The sequence below is a fragment of the Eurosta solidaginis genome, chromosome 4, assembly GCF_040869045.1.
Source record: "Eurosta solidaginis isolate ZX-2024a chromosome 4, ASM4086904v1, whole genome shotgun sequence".
Classification (NCBI taxonomy): domain Eukaryota; kingdom Metazoa; phylum Arthropoda; class Insecta; order Diptera; family Tephritidae; genus Eurosta; species Eurosta solidaginis.
The window spans coordinates 29,574,490-29,598,922 of NC_090322.1; the positions used below are offsets into that span (position 1 = coordinate 29,574,490).

The 24,433-nt window shown below is 36.1% G+C and overlaps 3 protein-coding genes across 15 annotated transcripts in view; 2 read left to right on the plus strand and 1 right to left on the minus strand.

Annotated features, from left to right (window-relative positions):
• Positions 1-332: 332 nt before the first annotated feature.
• LOC137247772 (pyruvate dehydrogenase E1 component subunit alpha, mitochondrial-like) lies at positions 333-2,697 on the plus strand. The gene is made up of 5 exons (XM_067778723.1): positions 333-465; positions 535-737; positions 1,638-1,809; positions 1,890-2,212; positions 2,269-2,697. Exons 1-5 carry the CDS (start codon positions 348-350, stop codon positions 2,608-2,610), a joined length of 1,158 nt encoding a protein of 385 aa, XP_067634824.1. The 5' UTR covers positions 333-347; the 3' UTR covers positions 2,611-2,697.
• Positions 2,698-6,832: 4,135 nt separating this feature from the next.
• Positions 6,833-8,312, minus strand: LOC137247773 (uncharacterized). Its single transcript, XM_067778725.1, has 2 exons — positions 7,676-8,312; positions 6,833-7,599 (listed from the first exon to the last, which is right to left on the minus strand). The coding sequence occupies exons 1-2, from the start codon at positions 8,177-8,179 to the stop codon at positions 7,366-7,368; spliced, it is 738 nt and encodes a 245-aa protein (XP_067634826.1). The 5' UTR covers positions 8,180-8,312; the 3' UTR covers positions 6,833-7,365.
• Positions 8,313-12,390: 4,078 nt separating this feature from the next.
• The window catches only part of Proc-R (Proctolin receptor), a 107,354-nt gene continuing 95,311 nt past the window's right edge, over positions 12,391-24,433 (plus strand). For 2 of the 13 annotated variants that reach the window (XM_067781117.1, XM_067781119.1), the window contains exon 1: positions 12,399-12,547. The gene's annotated coding sequence lies outside the window, so the exon portion shown is untranslated. Of the gene's footprint in view, positions 13,086-14,749; positions 14,887-24,433 lie in introns of all 13 variants that reach the window. The other 11 variants (XM_067781108.1, XM_067781120.1, XM_067781106.1 and 8 more) reach the window with 11 other exon arrangements.

A 24,433-nucleotide genomic window follows, 5' to 3' on the forward strand; every position in this document is an offset into this window, starting at 1 on the left:
TAAAAAATATTTTTTAAAATCTTACATTAAAATCGACCTACCGATTTCTTTGTGAAATATGCTGGCGACTCCTATGCGGGACCACATTTACCATTCGATCAGGCATTGGCCATTCAATTTTCGACTATTTCGCTGGTTCTACAAGGAGCATGATTATAAAAACGGACAGACCAGTCACAATTTTGCCAACAAAGCAACGTTTGAGTTGGGTGATGTATGTGGTGAGGTGTAGTATTGTAATCAGTAACTAATCGGATAAATTAATTGGATTTAAGGTTTACAAATGCGTACGTCTGGAGACATTCCCCAAAGATACCGCGACGATTAGTAAAGACTTAGCAGTGAAAATGTATACACAAATGCTAACCGTCCGACGTCTGGAAGAAGTCGCAAATGCTATGTATAAAGAAAAGATCGTGCGTGGTTTTTGCCATCTCTATACGGGACAAGAAGCTGTATGTGTGGGTAGGTAAATATTTAAGCTGAATAAGCGTCGTTTACTGAACTGTGTCTTTTCCCTCCCTCCAATTAAAGGCATACACTCTGCGATGAAACCACACGATCATCTTATAACGGCATATCGTTGTCATGGTTGGTCCTATTTAATGGGCATCCCACCCATCGAAATACTTGCGGAGCTAGCTGGACGTGAATCGGGTTGTCAGCGTGGCAAGGGTGGTTCTATGCATATGTACTGTAAGGGATTCTATGGCGGCAATGGAATTGTGGGCGCACAGGTAAGTTTTCTAAAATAATTTTGTCTACTAGGAAAGAATATAAAAATAGACAATAAAATAAAATAAAAATCGGCATTCAAATTCTATATCCGGCAAAGAACCATCCACATCGACAACACTCCCCCAAACCTTCGGGGAGTATCTTTATCGTTCATAAAACCAACAACAACAATAATAGCCATGTTCATGAGGTACTTTAAAGAGTTTTTATTTCGATTATGGTGCCTTTGGCGAACTGGAATTATCTTATTGTATAGAGTCGGTTTCGGGCATATTATTAACCATCACTGCCATTGAATTCTTCAAAAATTTCGGTATTATCAATTAACATTTAAGTAAATATATGCTAAATATATACTCGAAGGCGAGAGGTGCACATGATTGACCAAGCAGGAAAGGCGTGGGTTCAAGCGCGGGGCTGTAAAGTGTCAAAAATTATGTGTAGGTCTTACAACCTTAGACTTACAAAGTTGCTTCTATCATTAAAAAGAGAGGACTGTAGACTCAAGACGGGGATTCTGACTGGACACTGCCTTCTGGCGTCACATGTCTTTAAATTAGGCTTAGTCACTGATAGCATATGTAGGAAGTGCGGGCTGGAGGAGGAAACGAACGAGCACGTTCTGTGCCCGTACCCTGCGCTTGCCAGGCTAATACTCCAGCTATTAGGAGTGGTACAGCTGTCAGATCTAGAAGCAGCAAGTGGCTTAAGTCCTAGGAAGCTTCTAGTATTTGCCAGGAGGACGGAATCATTTTATAACATAGGTCCTGGTTTTTGATAGGGTTTTTCAGTTTGGTCGTTAAAACAAACTTCTGGTAACACTACGGACTTATTCAGTCTATGTGAGGTCCTCATGGACCTTCCAGTTCAACCTAACCTAACCTATACTATCTTTTAAGGTTCCTCTCGGAGCCGGCGTCGGTCTTGCACTCAAAAATGAGGCTAAGGGAAATGTTTGCATCGCTCTATACGGCGATGGTGCTGCCAATCAAGGACAGATATTCGAAGCCTACAATATTGCATGTCTATGGAGATTGCCGGTTATATTTATTTGCGAGAATAATGAGTATGGTAAGAAATTGTCCAAAGCTTAATGACTTGATGCTAATAACTGTTAAGCCCACATAAATTTTGTTCCTCCTACTACGAAGGTATGGGCACACAGATGCATCGTTCGTCCTGTTCTATTGAATACTACGCTCGTGGTGTTCCCTTACCGGGTCTCTATGTCGATGGCATGGATGTCTGTGCTATGCGTAATGCTGCGCAATTTGCAATAGACTTTGTGCAAAAAGAAGGTCCCATGATTATTGAAGCTCATACTTATAGATATTATGGACATTCGATGTCGGATCCGGGTACAAGCTACCGATCACGAGACGAAATCACACAAATGCGTAGCACGCGTGATGCGATTTCGAACTTCCGGGAAAGAGCTATTGGGAAGGAACTACTAACAGAGGAGGAATGTAAAGTAAGTGAAATTTTTTAGCTTGCAAGTCGCTTAATCTAAAAACTTGTTCCTTCCAGAAAATGGATGCTGACATCAAAAAAGAATTGAGGGAAGCAGGCGAAAAGGTTAAAAAAGATAAAGAAATCAAGCCAGAGGAATTGTGGGCTGATGTCTATATGGATAATAAGGAAGTGGGCATACGAGATACGGTTGGCAATTTCCATAAACATTTCCGCGTCGGGAAAACATTGGAAAAAGATCATATTAAGCTCAAGTCATTTAAGTCCGATCTATCATTGACCCCGAAGGATATACCAATTGAGATACAGGAATCTGAAGCCCAATTAGCTGCGATCAAAGAAGCTCAAAAGAAAGCAGCGACCAAAGAGAAATCGAAGAATAAAGAGAAAAAGAAATGAAGAGGTGGAGACTCAGAGAGGAGACTCAGGTGTGCTGGAAAAAGCGTAAAAAAATGTTATTAAGGAGCGTATTGAAGATAAATTTTGAAGTGCTTAGGTAGTGAACGAAATTATATTCTTATTTATATTTTATGTCTTCTACAGCGGACCTTCGTATGTATGTATGTATGTATAAGCATCGAAAAATAAATTTTTTTAAATTAAAATAGAAATATATATATATATATATATATATATATATAATAATATGGCTCGTGTCTAGAAGGGTAGGGGACATGTGAACTTGCTATAAAAAGTACTCATTACATCTATAACTTATTATAATTTATAGAAATTGTTTGACACTTGCATAGTTATTGTTTGAGTGAAAATACTTTAAGTTACTGGTCGTAAAACGTTATACGGGCCCTTAGTAGGCTACGTCAATGAACTTTGTACAGTTCTTAGCAGGCCAGATTATCAACCTGGGATCATTAAGTTAGTCACGCAGTCTAAGCTCAACTCTAAAATCCTTAGGGTGACGACATAGGAAAAGCGAGAAGCGTTGCTGTAATATATAACTAGAGAGATATGAATATTATTTCTTATGGAAAAAGTCAGAGTGCCAGCAAAGTTTTAAACTTGAAAATATACAAAAAACGCATATAGCTTCACGCCTAGCACTGCTTATAGCAGGTACTCTGCCGTCGGCCTTAGGATGTTTTGAAGCTTTCATTACTGCCGTAGTACACAAATCCCTCTTTCATATTTCTAGACTATGAGCTATTGTGGCGAATGTTGACATCACAATGCTGTTAGTAAATAACAACAACAAATACGGCAAGCAGCCACACATATTAACGAACATAACCAGAAGCTCGAAGTGAAGGGATATGTCACACACACACACATGTAGTTATCAGCCGAAGTTGCTACTCACAAATACACACGCATATAGCTAAATTACCAAGTGTGCGACACAACTGTTCCTTCTTCGTTAAAAGTCTAGACCTTAAGAGCGAATTAAACTTCCTTAACCCTAACGCCATAGTCGTAACCATACCCATAACCACGTCCAATATTATCGATTAATGGCGCCTTAACCTAAAAATCGTGAAAATTTCATAAAAATGAATAAAACGCAAAAAATTACAAACATATTCCACAAAGAATAAGGCTCTTAGTCATAACGTATCCAAAAAAAGAATAAAATCTACAAAAAGTTAATAAATTCACCAACTCAAATATTTTTAGGTTATTGATATGGCGAGAATCCAAAAACCAATTGGTTGGATACGGTATGGTTATGGCGTTAGCATTATGGTATGGCACCATTAATCGATTATCTTGATTTCCATAAGGTAGGTTCGATCAGCTGTTTTATCTGGTTATGGTTTTATGGTTATAAGTCACCATTAATTGGCTCTTTAGGAGAAATATGCGAACGAAGTAACAGAGAGTATAAAAGTAGCGCAAGCTGAGGAGTGAATAATCAGGTTGACAGTACTAATCCCAAAGTAGTCTAAATAAAGACCACTTTGCAATACTGAATATTAGAGTTATTTATTCCACAGTTCAGCGATTCGAACATTAGCAGAAGGTGTATAATTATCAGAAATCCCCAAAATTCGTAACAATTGGTGTCAGAAGAGGTATTGTTGAATAAATTTCAGAGGACAACAAGGACATGGCCAAGTTGAGTGTTTTGCAGATTCAGAAACTAAAAAATTCTTTACACTATTGTAATGTCCAGTTTGCTGCAATTTACACAAAATAACACTTCGATCCTTTTCAGTTTAGGTTTGAAAAACTATTTTAGGCAAAACTGCGGCATGGATTGAAGGTTCGAACAAGTTCACTTATTTCGTTTTATCTAGGCTTCGCAGTGTTTAAATGTTTGACGCTCTCTAATAAGAATTTCCCATATGACCTTGATATTAACTATCGAACTGGGAACTAAAATTTGCATAATCACATCAACAAACTGAAGTGGTTTCCGCTATCATCATATCGACAGGTACTTGCTTCAAGTTGAGCGCAAAAAACGTTACAACGCATCTTCCCCTGGATATCTCAACACGAACTCTCTTGAAGCTGGGTTTAATAAGCCTAATAGTGGAATTTTTTTTTGTCTTGGCGGCTGCTTGCAATTGTAAGGTGTGAGCGCTGGAAATTATACCTACGAATTGATTAGACTTCCACTGTGTCTAAGGTAAAATCATTAGGAGCGCAACTGCTCGCGAATGGATTATATTAAAATCAGCTGCCAAGAACCGAAATTTAGAAGAAAGTGAGAGATGTGCGAGTCGTCACGAAGATCAATATTACAACCATTGCACGCACTTACTGGATGGGAGCTGGGATGAAAGTGTGATGTCCAGTACCATTGCGATCTTTGAGTCTCTTCTATTTGGTAATTCGCCCTACTTAGTCCGTACATTCATTCTTGTAAATGGAACGTTCCGTATTAAACAGGGTTGATTTGACGGCCGCCGTGGTGTGATGGTAGCGTGCTTCGCCTTCCACACCAAGATCCTGTGTTCACGCCCCGGGCAAAGCAACATCAAAAGTTTAGTACCAAGTTTTTTCAATTACAAGGAAATGTTTCTAAGCGACGTCGCCACTCGGCAGTATTTGGTAAGCACTCCGAGTGTATTTCTGCCATGAAAAGCTTTCAGTGAAAACTCATCTGACTTTCATATGCCGTTCGGAGTCGGCATAAAACAAGTAGGCCCCGTCCCGCCAATTTGTAGGAAAAAATAAAGAGGAGCACGACGCAAATTGGAAGAGAAGCTCGGCTTAAAATCTCTTCGGTTAAATTTATTTTTATTTATTTGGAAAGAAAAACAATGCTTGATCAGGTAAAACACAAAGTTCTTTCGGTATATGTGAGTCTAGCAATTTAAAGCTAATCTTTTGGTATATGGGAAAGCTTTTAGCAATTTAAAGCTGTCAATATACCAGAGACATTTCCGATTTAATGACTTCGAGAATGGGCTCTTGGGAATCTTCGACCAAAAACGATATCAAACGTGGTAAAAAAAAATATAAAACCTCCAAGCTCCCTGCAAAAACATAACGTTCGTGCCTATTACGGTATACGACGAATGCTTTGCTGAGGGATTGCAGATTGATTCGCGACAAAACTAATGCGAATTTGAGTTTGAAAATTATAAAAAAGGAATTGATTACATTTCTTTAAAATTTATTTGAATTCTAAATCTGCAACTATTTTGTCGCGGATCGATCCGCACTCCCTTCGCAAAGCATCCGTCGGATAATGTAATAGGCACTATTGATAGTAAGAGGCATCATATAGGTGGTCAAGCCATCGAAGTTCACTTCTTCCCATTCAATAGGTACGATCACTCACGAATTGTCTTCGACATTGGAACCGGATCGCAATGCTTCCACGTATATATTTCCATTTATCGGTTATTTATAGCTTTTTTAGTTAACACCTATAGCGGGAGTCATTGGTGCCGTATGTCGTATCGCTGTAGTCGTATCCCTAACGTAATCAGCTGTTTATCGTTACGACGGTAAACCAATTGCAATTGGTTGGCTACGATACGATTACGACCTTAGCGGCACCAATAATCGATTGCATTGATTCTCATAAGGTTGGTCGAATCAGCTGTTAAAAGATTACCGATACGGTTACCAATAAAGCACCAATGTCTCCAGCTTTATAGCCAAATTGAAATTTAGTTTTCGCCTGTTTTGGGGATTGTTATCGATTTTGATGGTCCTTTGCAGGATGTAGATCTTTAACGTACGCACCACTAAAGGGCGAATTAATGGTGACTTATAACCATAAAGCCATAACCAGATAAATCAGCTGATCGAACCTACCTTATGGAAAGGAATGTAATCGATTAATGGTGCCATACCATAACGCTAACGCCATAGCCATTCAATTGGTTTTTGGTTTCTCGCCATATCCATAACCTAAAAATATTTGGGTTGGTGAATTTAATACCCCTTTTTAGATTTTCTTCATTGTTTTGGATGCGTTATGACTAAGATACTTATTTTTTGTGGAATATGTTTGTAATTTTTTCCGTTTTCATAATTTTTATGAAATTTTGACGATTTTTAGGTAAAGGCACCATTAATCGATCACATTGATATGGTTATGGATATGGGTATGGTTACGACTATGGCGTTAGGGTTAAGGAAGTTTAATTTGGCTTTAAGGTACTAGCCCAACGATTTGGAACAAGTATAAATGAAATACATATTTGGGGATATATGGATAATATTCATACCCATCAAGTACTTTATTTTGACATAAAATATATGTGCATGGCACTTAAATTATGTATATATGGATCATAAATATAATGAAGTGAAACTAGCATGATATCAGCTAATAAGCTTCGAGTTTAAATATGTAGCTGGATGGATTGGAAGTCCAGTTTATAAATTGACAACTTCAACCGATCTACTTATATTTACATATAATAAAATTTTCGTATTAAAATAAATACAAAAAACGGATATCAGTATGTTCGTTTCGAAAGCTGATCGTTTCCAATTCAAATTTTTAAAGAAAGCCGTTAAAAATGGAGTCTAATATTAAATCCGACAATTAATTTTCGAAAGGAGTTACGACTCTAGCAGAAATTTAATGCTAGTATGATTTTATAATCAAGCGGGTGTGATTTCCAAAACATTTCTTGTGGAATGTACATATTTCATTTGGTAGGTAATAGTGAGCTTTAGTACAATAGAAGCGTGTTTAATACTTAAAGTTTATTTTCTCAAAGTTAGCTATAGTGGTAATGATCCGCGAATGCTATTGACTGCATTACTAAAGAAACCACTTATAGACCAATCATTCTCAGATTGCTCTTCATCCACAGATTCAGCTGTTGGTGGTACAGCATCATACGGCGGCGTCTCGACAATACGATCGGCTGTAGTAAATATTGCATTTTTTGGATCACATTCAAAATATTTACGTGTGAAAGGTACTTCAGCTGCTTGCGGTGAAGGTGTGACATTCTGTGAAATATATTAGAATATGTGTATGACTCATAAAAATATGATAACAAAAAAACGATTTATTCAAAACACTCACCAACAATTGCAATCCAAAAAAATAGCCAACTGGATGTATTTCCGGCACTGGTCCAATATAACATATAACACAATCATATCGCATATCACCATCTAATTCCTCCATGCAACGCCCTGGCACAGTGACGTATTCACCTGGAACAGCATCACTAAACCAATCACAACGTTCCTTATTCAATAAAAGTAGTAGACGTCGTTGTGGTTCTGCAATGCTCACAATATATGGCCATAAATTGTCAGAGACCGGCAATAAACAATCCACAGCACATTGATAGCGTCGTGTTATATTGGGTTCACGCAGCACGGCATCATATACATACACTTGCGCAGTGTCTGCAGGTGTCTCCAACGATGGTTGTTCCGCTGCGACTTTAATCAGCGTACCAGCTGGCACTGTGTAATTTTGCACCTTTAGCGAATCGTCTTCTCCTTGCTCTGAGACCACTTCGTCCGCAGTTAATTGCATTTTTGTTGTACGTGCAAGTACAGCATATTTATTAGACATTTTGGAGTATATTATTTTTTTTTAAATGATTGATAGCTGCTTTTCGTGGTTATGAACACAAATTATAATTTCTTATACGAATGAGTATAATTTACTTTTACTTCTAAATTTGTTTTGATTATTTTGACAGCCTATGTATGAGCGCTTTCAGCGAACACAAGTGTGGATCAACTGTTGAGTGACAGTTTCCTGAACGCACCGTTGAGCATATTTGATTCACTCAACGCTTGTGATTTTAATGCGGCAGTTACCCACCGACGTGTGCCGTACGTAAGGACGTTTGTCGTACGAAGCACGTTTGACCGAACTCTCAAGCCCGTAGGAATCAATGTGTGCGTCTGTGTACATGTACATAACATATTTGTGTGTGTATTGCAGGCATGCTTAAGCAACGAAACGATATCATTTCGTTACGATAATCAACGTTAATAAACGAAACGAAGTCATTTCGTTTCGTTTATTAACGTTAAGATCGTCAAATTAACGAAATGATTTCGTTTCCTTTTCTGCCATATCAAAACGAAATTAAATCGTTTATGTTGATTATTAATTTCAAACTATGCTGGCAAAGCTGATTGATGGCGGAGTCATTAAAGGTGAAAGCATTATCCAAGCTGATTGCAACTTTTCTCATGAATTTTGACAGTACGAACATTTCTCAGAGTATTTTTGACATTACCACCAACGAATTACACAAACAAATTACATAGAGTTTGTGTGTGTATGTGCGCTCGTTGTTGCCACCTTACGGCTTCACCATGGCTATAGCATTGCCAGCACAATTCAAACATAAAGTATCACGTTTTCGTTAACGTTTTTAACGTTAACGAAAGCTTTTCGTTTCGGTTAAAAACGAGATACAATTTATCTTGATAATTTCTTTATCGATAATATTTCGAAGTGTTTCAACGGAAACGGTGGAAATTTTTTGATAAACGATTAGCTTAACGTTAAGGTGCATCCCTGGTGTATTGTTTACAGATAAGCACTATTGCCATTGCCCATTTTGCATGTATGCTTATGGAAACATCAACTTTTTCCAATTTAATTTTTGATATTGTAAAAGGCCGGAATACATATTAAATAAGTATAAATAGATAAAATATTTATAATCAGCATTTTTACATAATTATTTCGAATTATTTTCACAATTTTTCAAACTTTAATTAGCCGTTTTTGCATAAAACTGCAAACGGCCAAAAATTAGCGTACAAAAGTTTACTAGGCAACTCTGTCTAGTGAGAGAGCGATCAGCTGACACGTTCTTACGGAAAAAATCAAAATTGTTTTGATTTCTACGTTCCGGGCTACGTACGTACGGGCGTTGCACGTCGGTGAGTTTTCGTTTACATTGCACACTCATAAGATAGGTCGTGTCAGCTGACACGTTTTTGGTACGTACGTTCGTGAGTAACTCCCGCATAAGTCAAATTACTGAGCATACAAATTTTTTCGCTGCATCAACGTGTTTATGTGGCTATCTGACGGTTCTTTGGCAATTTAAAGTATTGGTCAAGGCGAATTCAGTACCAGGTGTTGTTATCGCAACAGCTGATTGCTTCTTGATTATTTTCCATACAACGCTTTGTACTGCAACATGTCAGTTAATCGAAATCAATGAAAATTTTCTTTTGACTTGACATTCTTCTGCACGGCGAATTGGTTAAATTAGCTTTGCCACCACCTGGTATGGATTCGCCTTGACAACGCCCTGTACTGCAACATGTCAGTTAATCGAAATCAATGAAAATTTTCTTTTGACTTGACATTCTTCTGCACGGCGAATGGGTTGAATTCGCTTTGCCACCACCTGGTATGGATTCGCCTTGGTATTGGTTAATATTGTATAGAAGTGTGAAAAATAAATTAGGACGCTTACTTAATTTGGTAGCTCGCCGTTCAGAAAACAAATTTTCTACAACTGATGGGAACAAGGCTCGTTCCATCACGATCCACACTGTTTTCACACTTCGGTCAGTGTCACCCGACAGTGTGTTAGAAAAAGAAGGAAACAAACATATCTTACTTGTAAATCTATACCAGGCATGCTTAACCAACGAACCGATATCATTTCGTTACGATAATTAACGTTAATAAACGAAACAAAGTCATTTCGTTTCGTTTATTAACGTTAAGAACGTCAAATTAACGAAATGATTTTGTTTCGTTTTCTGCCATATCAAAACGAAATCAAATCGTTTATGTTGATTATTAATTTCAAACTATGCTGGCAATGCTATATTATCCATTGTGATGGCGGAGTCATTAAAGGTGAAAGCATTAGCCAAGCTGATTGCACCTTTTCTCATGAATTTTGACAGTACGAACATTTCTCAGAGTATTTTTGACATTACCACCAACGAATTACACAAACAAATTGCATGGAGTTTGTGTGTATGTCCGCTCGCTGTTACCGCCTTACGGCTTCACCATGGCTATAGCATTGCCAGCACAATTCAAACATAAAGTATCATGTTTTTGTTAACGTTTTTAACGTTAACGAAAGCTTTTCGTTTCGGTTAAAAACGAGTTACAATTTATCTTGATAATTCCTTTATCGATAATATTTCGAAGTGTTTCAACGGAAACGGTGGAAATTTTTTGATAAACGATTAGCTTAACGTTAAGGTGCATCCCTGACCTATACAATGGTCAAGGAACTGCATCTCCGCGTTAATTATGCTCGAGCCTCTTCTGCTAAAAATCACACCACTGATACTGCTTACGATGAAAATTATCGTTGTATTGCCTTCAAAAAAAGCGAGTACTCCATAAATAGTGTAAGGAATACTTCGGAGTATAGGAGTGCTCCAAAACTAATCTGTATTCATACAAAAAATGTGCTCCAATTAACATTGCGATGTCCTGGGAAAGGAGTACGTGATCCCACTCTCGCTTTGTTTGTGAGTATTCCATAGAGTACATACGTGAGAGTACTTTCCAAAGTACTTTCACTGTAGTACTCAATGGAGCACCCACAGAGGATCATATGCCAAAGTACTAAAGAGGAATTGTGTCGGAAAGAATTATCGGAGTGAATTTAACTTAAAATGAAAGTAAAGGAAGAGGGGCAATACAACTTTTATATTTTATACTACGAATATTCTTATGTTATTTAGCATTTGCGTGAATAAAGAAACTAATATTTCTCTATACTATAGTATGTATACATAAAACCAATGCGCGGTTGCATTTTATCAGAGTTGCCATAGTAAAATTTTGTTATCAGTTATTTGTGTGCAATATTTTACTTTTGGCAACTCTGTTCCATCGTCATCGTGTCGTGATCACGGTCGTTGAAAAACGAGCAATGATCGCCTGATGGTGGTCCGCAAACGCATTGCCATGGCGCAACGATACAAGGTGGCAGCATGGAACAGCTGATAATAAACTTTTTTTATTTGATTTGATACATCAACTTCCAGCGCAGTACGATTTTGACATTTGTCCATCGAATTTACAAAAACAATGTACATGGATTTTTTATTTATGTTTGTAGGTATGTCACCATGCTGCCACCTGTATCATTCCGCTATGCGCATTGCAAAGGAGTATTGTTAGAGTACTCCAACACGAAGAAAATGGAACACGTAATCCAACAATTTTTGCAGTGTTGCTGTTAAGTACAGGGTGAAAAGAAGAAAAACTTTGGGTTTAATATCCACGGTTTTAAAAACGAAACGGAAATGAGGCAGTTAAAATCAAATTAGATCAAAATTTCAGAGACTACCAAGGTAGCTGGACTTTTATAGAAAGGATGTTTCTTGTGATAAAAGATGATGCTAGTTTTTTCGAGCTACAACCAAAATTAAGAAACGAATTGAGTTGCTTTCTCATTGCCAACAAACTATTTATACTCACAGCTGGAAGCAAATGATACCAAGATTATAGACATGTTATTAGCTTTCGATGCATATATGTACATACATATATGCGTGTTTCTTTCGGTGTATTTAACTATTTAAATTGATGACAATCATCATATGTTTCAATACATTTAAGTATTCATACTTATATAAGTGTATGTAAGCAACCGCATTTGCATTAACATATTTCTGTATTAGCATAGATATCCAGCTAAGTATAAAGTATCTTCACAACCAATTCAATCACCTTGCACTACATCGCTACGCCGATCAAATCAATCTCGCAAATAATTTACATGCGAGCTAAATTTTTCTGTTCATCTCTCAGCTGCTGTCAATCGTCAAAGCATATTCACCTCACTAAGATCACGCTCGCAGTCGTTAGTCCGCGACACGTATATTGGTTCAGTCTTTAAACGCTACGCCAACTCAAATGTTCGAAAATGTTTTTGAAAACGAAGATAATTTTTTAAACGCTAAATTTGCTTCGCTAAATTTATATGTTAAGTGAAAAAAATTATATGTTTTATGAAGCGTGTCGTGCTTTTCGGTATCTTTTTGTTTGTGTATTTTTAAAATTTACGTATGTGAATAATTGCTTGCGGCTTGTTTTATTAAATTTTATGTTTTATGAAGTGTCAAAATTGTGGCGCTAGTGTGCTGTTGTGGTTTTATATTTGAAATAACAAAAAAAGAACAAAAGCCCTAAAAAATAAATTTTTTTTGTATAATAATAAATATTTTGTGGTTGGCAGTTGGCGATTTAATAATAAAAAAGCCTAATGAGTTAATCAAAAATTTTAAATGGAAAAATTTCGCTGACAGCACCTGCCAAATAATTTTGTGAAACGAGTGAATTTATGGAAGTGTGATACGAAAATTTATAGATATATTCACGCTTTCGATGAGGCGATCGATATAAAAATATGTTCAAAGTAAATTTTAAAGGCGCTGAGTTATTTTAGTAATTAGAAACATAAATTGGCATTCAAAGAGATAAAAAACACAGAAAGAAAATAAAAAAATAATAATATGAACAAGTAAGGAAGGCTAAGTTCGGGTGTAACCGAACATTACATACTCAGCTGAGTGCTTTAGAGACAAAATAAGGGAAAATCACCATGTGTATCAATTGAAAGGTGTTAATGATTATTTAAAACGTAGTGGACCTTAGTTCTATAGGTGGACGCCTTTTCGAGATATCGCAATAAGGGTGGACCAGAGGTGACTCTAGAATGTGTTTGTACGATATGGGTATCAAATTAAAAGTATTAATGAGGGTTTTAAAAGGGAGTAGCCCTTAGTTGTATATGTGAAGGCGTTTTCGAGATATCGACCAAAAGGTGGACCAGGGTGACCCAGAACATCTTCTGTCGGGTACCGCTAATTTATTTATATATGCCATACCACGAACAGTATTCCTGCCAAGATTCCAAGGGCTTTTGATTTCGCCCTGCACCTACTAATATTCTTCTACTTAATATGGTAGGTGTCAGACCCATTTTACAAAGTTTTTTTCTAAAGTTATATTTTGCGTCAATAGACCAATACAATTACCATGTTTCATCTCTTTTTTCATATCTGGTACAGAATTATGGCATTTTTTTAATTTTTCGTAATTTTCGATATCGGAAAGTGGGCGTGGTCATAGTCGGATTTCGGCCATATTTTATACCAAGATAAGGTGACTTCAGATAAGTACGTGAACTAAGTGTAGTTAAGATATATCGTTTTTTGCGCAAGTTATCGTGTTAACGGCCGAGCGGAAGGACAGACGGTCGACTGTGTATAAAAACTGGTCGTGGCTTCTACCGATTTCGCTCATTTTCACAGAAAACAGTTATCGTCATAGACTCTATGTCCCTACCAAATTTCACAAGGATTGGTAAATTTTTGTTCGACTTATGCAATTAAAAGTATTCTAGACGAATTAAATCAAAAAGGGCGGAGTTACGCCCATTTTGAAATTTTCTTTTATCTTTGTATGTTGTTGCACCATATCATTACTGGAGTCGAATGTTGACATAATTTACTTTTATACTGTAAAATAAAAATTTGACTTGAAAAAAATTTTTTTTTTAAAGTGGGCGTCATCCGATTTTGCTAATTCTTATTTAGCACACATATAGTCATAGGAGTAACGTGCCTACCAAATTTCATGATGATATCTTCAACGAATGCCAAATTACAGCTTGCAAAACTTTTAAATTACCTTCTTTTGAAAGTGGGCGGTGCCACGCCCATTGTCCAAAATTTTTCTAATTTTCTATTTTGCGTCATAAGGTCAATGCACCTACCAAGTTTCATCGCTTTATCCGTCTTTGGTAATGAATTATCGCACTTTTCGGTTTTTTCGAAATTTTCGATATCGAAAAAGTGGGCGTAGTTGTAGTGCGATTTCGTTCATTTTAAATAGCGATCTGAGATGAGCGCCCAGGAACCTACATACCAAATTTCATCAAAGATACCTCAAAATTTACTCAAGTTATCGTGTTTACAGACGGACGGACGGACGGACATGGCTAAATAAATTTCTTTTTTCACCCAGATCTATCTCGATTAGTTTATGTCGTTACGTATTACCGTTATGCGAACAAAGTTAATATACTCTGTGAGCTCTGCTCAGCTGAGTATAAAAATATTGAAAACAACTAAATTTTTTTAAAAAAAGAATTAAAAGAAATATTTATTACCAATTTTAAAGCTTTTTAAATTCACTTTCAATGGGTGAACTAAGAAAAAATATTGAATGATAAATCTGAAATTTCATTTCCAAAAAAAAATAAAATACGTAATGCTTTACAAAAACTCTATTTTTATGTTTGGAGCTATTTTTTAAGGGTAAGTAATTTATTTTTACTAACATGATAGTATTTTAAAAATTATCATATATTTCTTTAGTGGTCGAATTTTTGAAATTTAACTATCAAATGGCCCGAATAGCCAATGGACTCGAATCAACGATTTATTACTTTTTTTTGGATTTAGTCCAATGGTAATGGTCCTATGATCATAAAGCCGGACATAAAATTGAGATGGTCTGCGTTACCGTTATCGTCTGCTAATGGTACTGTGAAGCTAACGGTGTTGTTTATCGTGCGGCTTTACGTTATTCAAGTTACCAAATTTATTTTCGTCATATTTCGTTTCTGAGACATTGTTTTCGCTGTTCGTGATAGAGAGTACCGAGATAAGGTAAGACTCGGCTGTTTTGATAATCGTATTGCTAATCGTGATACAAACAGGCGAACAACGGTCGTTTTGGACACGATAGCGTAAAAGGTGCTGAGGTTGCAAATCATTGTAAATGTTTACAAGTGAAAAACCTTTTTATTCCTCCATTGCCATATCCAACTGTCAAATATTAGCTGTCAGCGAGAATGGCTATCGCGAATAGCCAGATAATGGATTAAAGATTTGTTTTTTGCTCGTGGTTTATAAATTGAAGTACCATGAATTGCCCAAACAAACTTTGACTTTAATTGTGTCTACAAAATTCAGACCACATATTAATATTCATTTGAAAAATCTAGTTAATAGAAAAAACTTGGGCAGCCAATTAAGCAAACATTTTAAAATATGTAAATAATGCATTATACCATTCGTCTACAAAAATGATTGAAAAACACTACTGAGAAAATGATTTAAGGCCCACTTGAAGAACGACAAGTTATTGCTTTTAGCATGGAGTTACTTTGAAAAAATTTTCAAATATATAAGTATGAGTTTAACAACCCCTCATGTCAGGCTAACTCTGAGTTAAAAATTAACTTGTCGCTCTGACAGTTGGCCTAAGTAATCGAAGAGCGATTTAACAGGTGATCCAGGCTGTTTACTCTTGTGAACATTTTTTTCGTAACTTATATGAAATTACAATGATTTCAATTCAAAGTAATTTGTTCAATTAAGTATTTTAATGAAAATAAGCCAGGCACAAATTCATTTAATTGGTTTTTAATGGCAGGGAGGACAAAAGCTACCTTTAAGACAGGCTTAAGGATGTCCTGTCCATTCCAACTTCACATACAGGGGAGTGCCAAACATCAAGTCGTTCAAGACGTATACCACGTATGCATAGAAGGCTGCATTCTTTCAGGCGACTCATCGTCTTTTTGGTTACTATTCATGTAGTTATGATGTGGAATCAAGTATAGATGTGCACTCCAACCTGAGCGAATTCTCTCTTCGTTCGCATATCAGCGCTGCGTGACTAAAGGGTCGCCTGACTACAAATACAAATATATTGACGCGATTGCAGCTAAAGCACGCTTCCTCCAGAGTTATGCTGCTTTCACCACTCCTAAAATTTTCCCCCGAAACCTGTTGAATCTAACTATTTCTAGATCGGCACAGTCAACCGCAGATTCGACCCCTTTCATTAATTTGGAATCATCGGTATACACGTATACTGTATATTCTGCCATTTTCGCACTTTTGCACCAACCCTTTATCATGATTGTGACTCCAAAAAATTTTTCCTTAAGATGGTTTTAGGTCTAGGAAAAAAAGTGTCTAACATAAGTTCATAATTACCGATTATCGAAGGAAAAATTTTACGTAGGAAATAAACTATTTATTTCCCGTTTAGGAGTAAATTACGAAAGTGAAGATAGTCTCGTATATGAAACTAGATTTTGCACTAAGTTTACATTGATATCAACATATAGCTTACAACGTGTACAATGTTTTCCATGTTTATTATAATCAGCGTGCTTTGCACACAGAGTATATTAACTTTGATTGGATAACGGTTGGTTGTACAGGTATAAAGGATTCGAGACAGATATAGACTTCCATATACAAAATCATCAGTATAGAAAAAATTTGATTAAGCCATGTCCGTCAGACCGTCTGTCCTACTGTCCATCCGTTAACACAATAACTTGAGCAAATATTGAGATATCTTCACCAAATTCAGTATACGGGCTTATTGGACCCAGAAGAGATTGGTATTGAAGATAAGGAAAATCGGATGATAACCTCGCCCACTTTTTATATATATAATATTTTGGAAAACACAAAAAACCTCATTATTTAGTAAACAATACGCCTAGAATGTCATGGGTGGACTGATATTGAGACTCTTGATAAAAATTTGAAAATTTTTTTTGAACATTTGCGTGGTACCGCCCACTTGTAATAAAATCAATTTAACTATATTATTAATCAATAGGCCGATAAAAACAAAAACAATTATTAATCATTAATCAAAAACCGTTAAACCTATCATAACAAAATTCAGCAGAGAGCTTGCCTTTACTATAAAGGAATGCTTTGAAGAAAAATTAACGAAATCGGTAAAGGACTATGCCCACTTTTACATAAAAGATTTTTAAAAGGGTCGTGGACGAATAAAATAAGCTACATCTTTGTAGAAAAGCTTTATTTCAATTATATTTCTCTTACTAAAGGGAATTATAACAAGAAATAGGAAAAAATTAAAAGTGTGGCGAATATTAACATCACTATGCTGCTACTAAATAAATGCACAACAACAATAAAGCAAGCAGTCACATTTATGTACAAGGCAACGAGGAATATTCCACACACATAACCAGCAACTCGACGCGAAGAGATATTTCACATACACATCAGCTAAGAGCATCAGCTAAGAGCAGAACTTGTTACTCACACATATACACGCATATAGCTAAATAAACAAGTATGAGATACAACTGTTCCAGAAGGCAACATCGTGAAAAGTCTAGACCTTAGGAGAAATATACGAACGAGGCAACAGAGAGTATAAAAGCAGCGAAAGCTGAGGAATAACTACTAATCATTTAGATTTAAACACGGTATTAGTGAAGTATAATTGTGAAGTACTACTCCCAAAGTAGTCGAATAAAGGCCATTTTGCAATACTGAATATTGGAGTTATTTATTCGACAGTTCAGCGGTTCGAACATTAGCAGAAGATGTATAACCATCAGGAATTTCCCAAAATTCGTTACAATAGGTTACTTGAAAATTTCAAAGAAACCCAATTACTAAATAGAACGTGGAATTAGTATTACTTGTTTTGTTTGAATATAAAATTACGAGCAATTCCCATTAGCATGACGTTCGCTAATAAATTTCCTCATAAATAACCACAAATGGCCAAAAGCACAAACGAAATATGCATTTTATTCGCATTTTGAAATTATTGAGTAAATATTTAGCTCAATGCATTCAAGTACCCAATTCAATGAGACATCAAATGAGTTTAAGTCAACAGCCATATCCAAACCTATAAAAGTCGGAAAATTTAATTTAAATATGTAAATGAAAATATATCATAAATATTTTAAAATCATTTTTTCTTGATGCATGTGCAAGTACTTTAAAGTATTGTTTTTATTTATATACACATTTCAAAAGGTAAATAGGCGCATCGATAATTCATTGCTTAATTTTTTTTTGCTGGTTTGCCAAAAATTATAGAAAATATAGAAAAAATCTTTGTTTAGTGGACTTAAAAAACCAAAAAACGTAAGCAAGCAACGCCTTTTTGCTTAGTAGAATTCTCGTAAGTTTGGTGCGAGTACCCCAATTTATTTATTTATTTTATTTATTTATTTAAAAGTAAATCTAGGACAAATTAAAATATCCTTACAGACTATTTACAAATTATTAGCTTAAATATTATTTACCATATCAAATAATTTAGTATAAGTGTAAACTTTGATTTATTTACTGAAAAATCAATTTCCCTGGCATTAGTAAGACGTTTGAATTTCTTCAATGCCCTAGCAATAGGCGAATTAGCGACATATGTCGTTCTGGCTCTATCCAATGAAAAAATATCATGATTTCGAAGTCTTCTAGATGGTTTATTGAAGCGAATACGCTCCAAAAGAAACGGTGGGTCAATCGTGCCCCCTATCAAATCATAAATAAATATCAGCGCTAGAATAGATCTTCTACTATCTAGGGGCTTCAGTCTTATAAGTAGACATCTAGAGTAGTAAGATGGTAAAGGATCCTGAAAACGTAATGACCGGAGCCCAAAACGCAAACATTTTTTCTGGATCATTTCAAGTCGCTGTATATGACAAGCGTGGTATGGTCTCCAAACATATTCCAGTTTATACCGTACAAGCGATGTATATAGTAGCTTTAACGGATATGGATCATGGAAGTCCGAGCTAAAGCGGCGAATGAACGCAAGCATTGAATATGACTTAGCAATAACACAGTTAAGTTGACTCTGAAAGAGAAATTTAGCATCGAAGACAACTCCAAGATCTGATATTTCATCAACAGTTTTCAAAACAGAAACACCGATGTGATACGAGGTGTTAATACCATTACGGGATTTTGAAAATGAGATGTGAAAGCACTTATTAATATTTAAATGTAAGCAGTTCCTACTACACCAATCTATTACTCTGTCAAAATCTGACTGCAGCCGTAGAGAATCTGCCTGATTTGTGACTGATGTAAAAATTTTCAAATCATCTGCGTACAACAAAAAATTCGAGTAAATGAAGCAATGACGTATGTCATTAATAAGAATTACGAATAGGAGAGGTCCTAGGACACTTCCTTGCGGAACACCAGAGGTCGCGGTAAAAGAACGAGAACTGAGACCATCGACCACAACAGTACAACTCCGATCCGCCAGGTAAGACTTCACCCATAATAGAATATTGGAGTGAAATCCCAGATCAGCAAGTTTTAAAAGTAGTAACTTATGGCTAACTTTATCGAAAGCCTTAGAAAAATCAGTGTAGATGGTATCTACTTGTGCTCTATTATTAAAGACAGAGAGACAATATTCAGTAAAAACAGCAAGATTAGTCACAGTCGACCTACCGGACATAAAACCATGCTGGTTGGGTGAAATAATACTTTTTACCGCAAATGATATCTTTTCTTTAATTATAATTTCGAAAAGTTTCGATATTGTGGAAAGTTTTAATATTGGGCGGTAGTTGGCAATATTGCTCTTATTGCCACTCTTGAAAATAGGAGTAATGGAAATTACTTTCCAGGAATTGATAAAATCTCCCCGCTTTAGAGATTTATTGAAAATTAATAAAATCGGATAAGCAATTGCAACAGTATTTTTTAGCAAAAATGAACACAGTCCATCCACATCAGATTGTTTTGAGGACTTTAACACCGAAATTCCCCGAATAACATCATCAAGTGATATGAAAGTTCACCAAAATTTATTTGAGTATTAACATCAGTATGCACAACCACATCAGGCAAAACAGTATCAGACACAAAGTTTGAGCTGAAGAAATCTGCAAAAAGATTGACGGCATCAGTAAGAGAGCATGCAGAGGTTTCATTATAAAAAAACATGAGATGGGATGTTAGAGCATGACTTTTTAGCTCTAACGTAGGGCCAGAAAGATTTCGGATTCGACTTAATGTCGCATTCAAATTTCTCAACATATTTCTTATGAAGTCGATTTCTTAGGGATTTAAATTGTTTTGAATAATATACATATTTTTCCTTAAAAGCAGGCGAGTTAGACAATTTGTACTTTTTAAAGAATTTGTTTCGTAAATTCTTAAGTTTTTTTAACTTCTTCGTATACCAAGGAATTTTATGCCAATTTTTCCGCATTCGAGGGATCAAACTACTATAAATTTGGTTGACTTTACCATTGAAAATATCAAAGCACTCACTGACACCAACACCAGAGAATATACTATCCCAATCAATTATGCTTAATTTGGAGTTGATAGCATCAAAATCACAGTTTCTAAAATTATAGTTTCCTGGGTTCATATCTAATCGAATTTTTTTAAACTCATAAAATTCTAATTCCAAAACTAGTGGAAGTTGATGTAAGCCAGGGCAAGAGAGAGGATCAAGAAATTCGGAGAGTGAAAAAGTCATGTTATCACTAATAAAAATTAGATCCAACGTCCTAGACAAGTTATTAATAAAGGTGTTTACCTGTGCAATATTCGCGTTCAATAAGTTATCAACGACATATGTTTCAGAAAAACTATTAACGTTATTCGGATAGACTAAACCATCATCCACGGCTGCCCAGCCTACATTCCCTAAGTTGAAATCACCTAAAATACAAACATAATTCTCATGTCTCTTAGATACAAAATCTACAATATTATCTACATGCGCCATGAACACATGATCTTCACTTCCTGGCGGAATGTATGAGGCACATACAAAGAGAGGCAAAGAGCCATATATGCAAACACATAGTTGATCCAACAGTGAGTCTTCATTCTGCAGCGATATAAGTGACGAACCATATTTCCTTTGAACGGCGATTAAAATACCACCACCCCGAGTAGCGCCAGTTTTTATCGAGTCTCGGTCTTTGCGATAGACATTGTAGAGCTTAGGATCAAAAAATTCGGAGTCATAAAATTCACTTCTAAGCCAGGTTTCCACAAAAAACTAGAGCATCATAGTTCAAATCTGAAGTGAATTCATAAAGCTTCTTAGATTTAGTTCTAAGCCCCGATGAATTTTCATAATAAATACTAAGAGGTCTGTCATAGGCTTGTGGTGTTACGGAACCTGTTGCGCTGAACCACTCCTTTGAAAAAACAGGAATGGTCGTATAATTACATTGATAGGCCAGATACTCGCATCAACTACTTTATCATAAAATGATTCAGTTACGCCCAGTTTGAAAAAAATTGTCCTAAGGTCAGACAACTCAGTTCCTTTTCTTACAAGTTTATCGCATTTCAAATAAATCTTGTTTATGCCAGCATACTTCGAAACGTAGCTCACAATATCTTCTTCAGTTACACTCGGCTGGAAAGATGAGACATGCAACCATTTAAGCTTAGCGGCAACACCTAGTTCTACATTATTGCTCACCCCAAAAGCTAATGGCTTATGTAGATTTATCCGAGAACTCTTTACCTTCGGTTTAGACCCGGGGACTCTGCTTAGGTTAGCGCCATTCCCATCATTACAATCAATCTGCACACTATTTGATTTTGTCTTGGCAGCATCAGCATAACTAGCTGGTAACGCTTGTTTAGTACTAGTACCAGAGCTAGCAGACGGGGTAGCAGGTTGAGCTTGAAGAGAAATTATAGATGGAGCCTTTGAAGAAGCAGGAGGATTCACTGGCTCATTCGCTTGGTTAGCATTTTTAACTTTAAATTTCTTTGCACGCTTGGTCTTTTGTAGAACCATCAATGGACCCTCATTATTAGCATCATTAGAGATTAGAGACCATTAGAAGTAAGCAAACCTTTAGCGCTTACTGTATTATTATTAGAAAGATCATTAGACAATGTAAGTGATTGAAGAAGTAGGTAAATGCCTTTTGTATGTTTCACTGTCCATCTGTCCGTTTGAACCAAGATAGGTAGGGCAGCCGCCGTGTTGTGGGAGTAGCATGCCTCGCCTACCCCACCGAAGGTCCTGGGTTCAAGTATGGTGACAACATAGACATTTTTGAAAGACGTTTTTTCAATTAAAAGAATTTTTTTCTTAGCGCGGTTGGCCCTCGGTAGTGATTTGGCATATAGCTAAATGTTTTTGAGACTTGCCGAGAAGATAGCTAATATTTCTTCTCCTCCAAAACGACTGAGCCGATTTTGATGAATTTTTGTGCATGTTTTTAAAGGGGTTGAAAATGCTTTAGATTCACAGGGGTGGGTGTAGAAATTTGAATAAAATTGGAGACGAGGGGAATAAAGGAAGGCGAGAAAGCAAGAGAAGGGAAGGAGATAAGGAAATATAAAGTGAAGTTCAGAGAGAGGAAGGGAAGTATGAGTAGAAAATAGACAAATGTAGAGAAAGCCGGAAGATGCGGAGAAGAGGCAGCCATCAACCAAGGAGAGGAGTAGGGAGTGGCAAGAAAATCCAATTTTTTTTTAACAAATGCCTCTGTTGGCTGGGAGAGTAGGTACATCGCAGACAGGAATACCCTGCAAAAATCGTTGGATCATGTGGTCCACTTGTGTCATACTGGAGTACTCCATGGATTACTCTGATGTAATGCTGAGCTGGAGTATATGGTCCAGTCCTAGGACATCGCAATGTTACTTGTTCATACTGGGTACTCCATGGATTACTCTGATGTAATGCTGAGCTGCAGTATATGGTCCAGTCCTAGGATATCGCAATGTAAATTGGACCATATTTTTTTTATGAATTGTGGTTAATTTTGGAGCACTCGCTTGATCCATAACGAGCACTCCATACATTAGGATTTGGGCTCAGGAAAAAAAAGTTCCACAAAAACACTCCCCAAAACCCAAAAAATATCTTTTTTTCCAAAAACTGTTGTAAATCTTTGGCGATAACAGTTTTTGAAAAAAAAATTTTTTTGGGTTTCGGGGAGTGTTATGGTCGAATAATTGAGCCTTTCGCCATTTTTTTTCCGCAGGCTCGAAAATTATTTTTTTGGGTATGCGTAGTGGAACTTTTTTTCCTGAGCCCAAATCCTAGAAACATCGATGGCGCGATATCGGTTAATAAATCGACTTATCGGTTAAATAATCGAGTACTCGTGATTTTTGCAGGGCATTATCAAGCAGGAGAGCGTCTAAATTAGCTATAGCTTATATATAAAAAGTAAGGCGATTTAAAAAATCGAACTTGCCAGAATAACTTGAAAGAATAAGAAGAAAAATGGAAGATAAAGCAGAAGAGAATGGGATGTGAGAGTAAAGAGGGGAAGCGAGGCTCACTTTTTAAATGTGGGCAAACAATTTTGCGGGCAGAACAAAGTCTGTCGTGTACAAATATCTTATACAACTTATAATACAGATGTTGCGAATTTTTGAAATTTGAACATAATATAGTTCAGCACCATTCATTGAAAGTAATGGGGGCCGGGGCCGTCCCACATTGGGGACGAACTTTTCAAAACCACCTACATATCACAAATATTAACCGATTTTAATCATTTTTGTACAGAAAGTTTTGTAATTGAATTCTGAAGACTCACATCGTCCGATTTTTAAAATTAATTGCAAAAAAATTTAGAAAAAAAATATTTTTGCAAAATGTTCTTTAAAAAATTGTTTAAACAAATTAATTTTGCAAAACGAATGTCAATTAGCAATACCTAGTATCTCTTAAAGTGTATATCATTCTCTTAAGTATTGAGCAAAAATTGTATGTCACGAAAGTGATACATAAATACATATTATAATATAAAGTTTTGCAAAGAATAGGCTATTTTGCAACAAATTGTTTAATAAACAAATTAATTTGAAGAATCTCTTCAGAATTCAATTACGTAAATTTCTGTGTAAACATTGTTGCAATCGGTTGATTTTTCGAACCTGTAAGTGGTTTTGAATGAAATTAGTGCTTAATCCCCAATGCGCGCCCGTATAGCCATAAACCAAAATTCGTTCTCCCTTGTTCCTGTTTTTATACCTTTCAGCAAAATGAAATGGTATATTAATTTCGTAACGAAACCCAAAATTGTAAGGA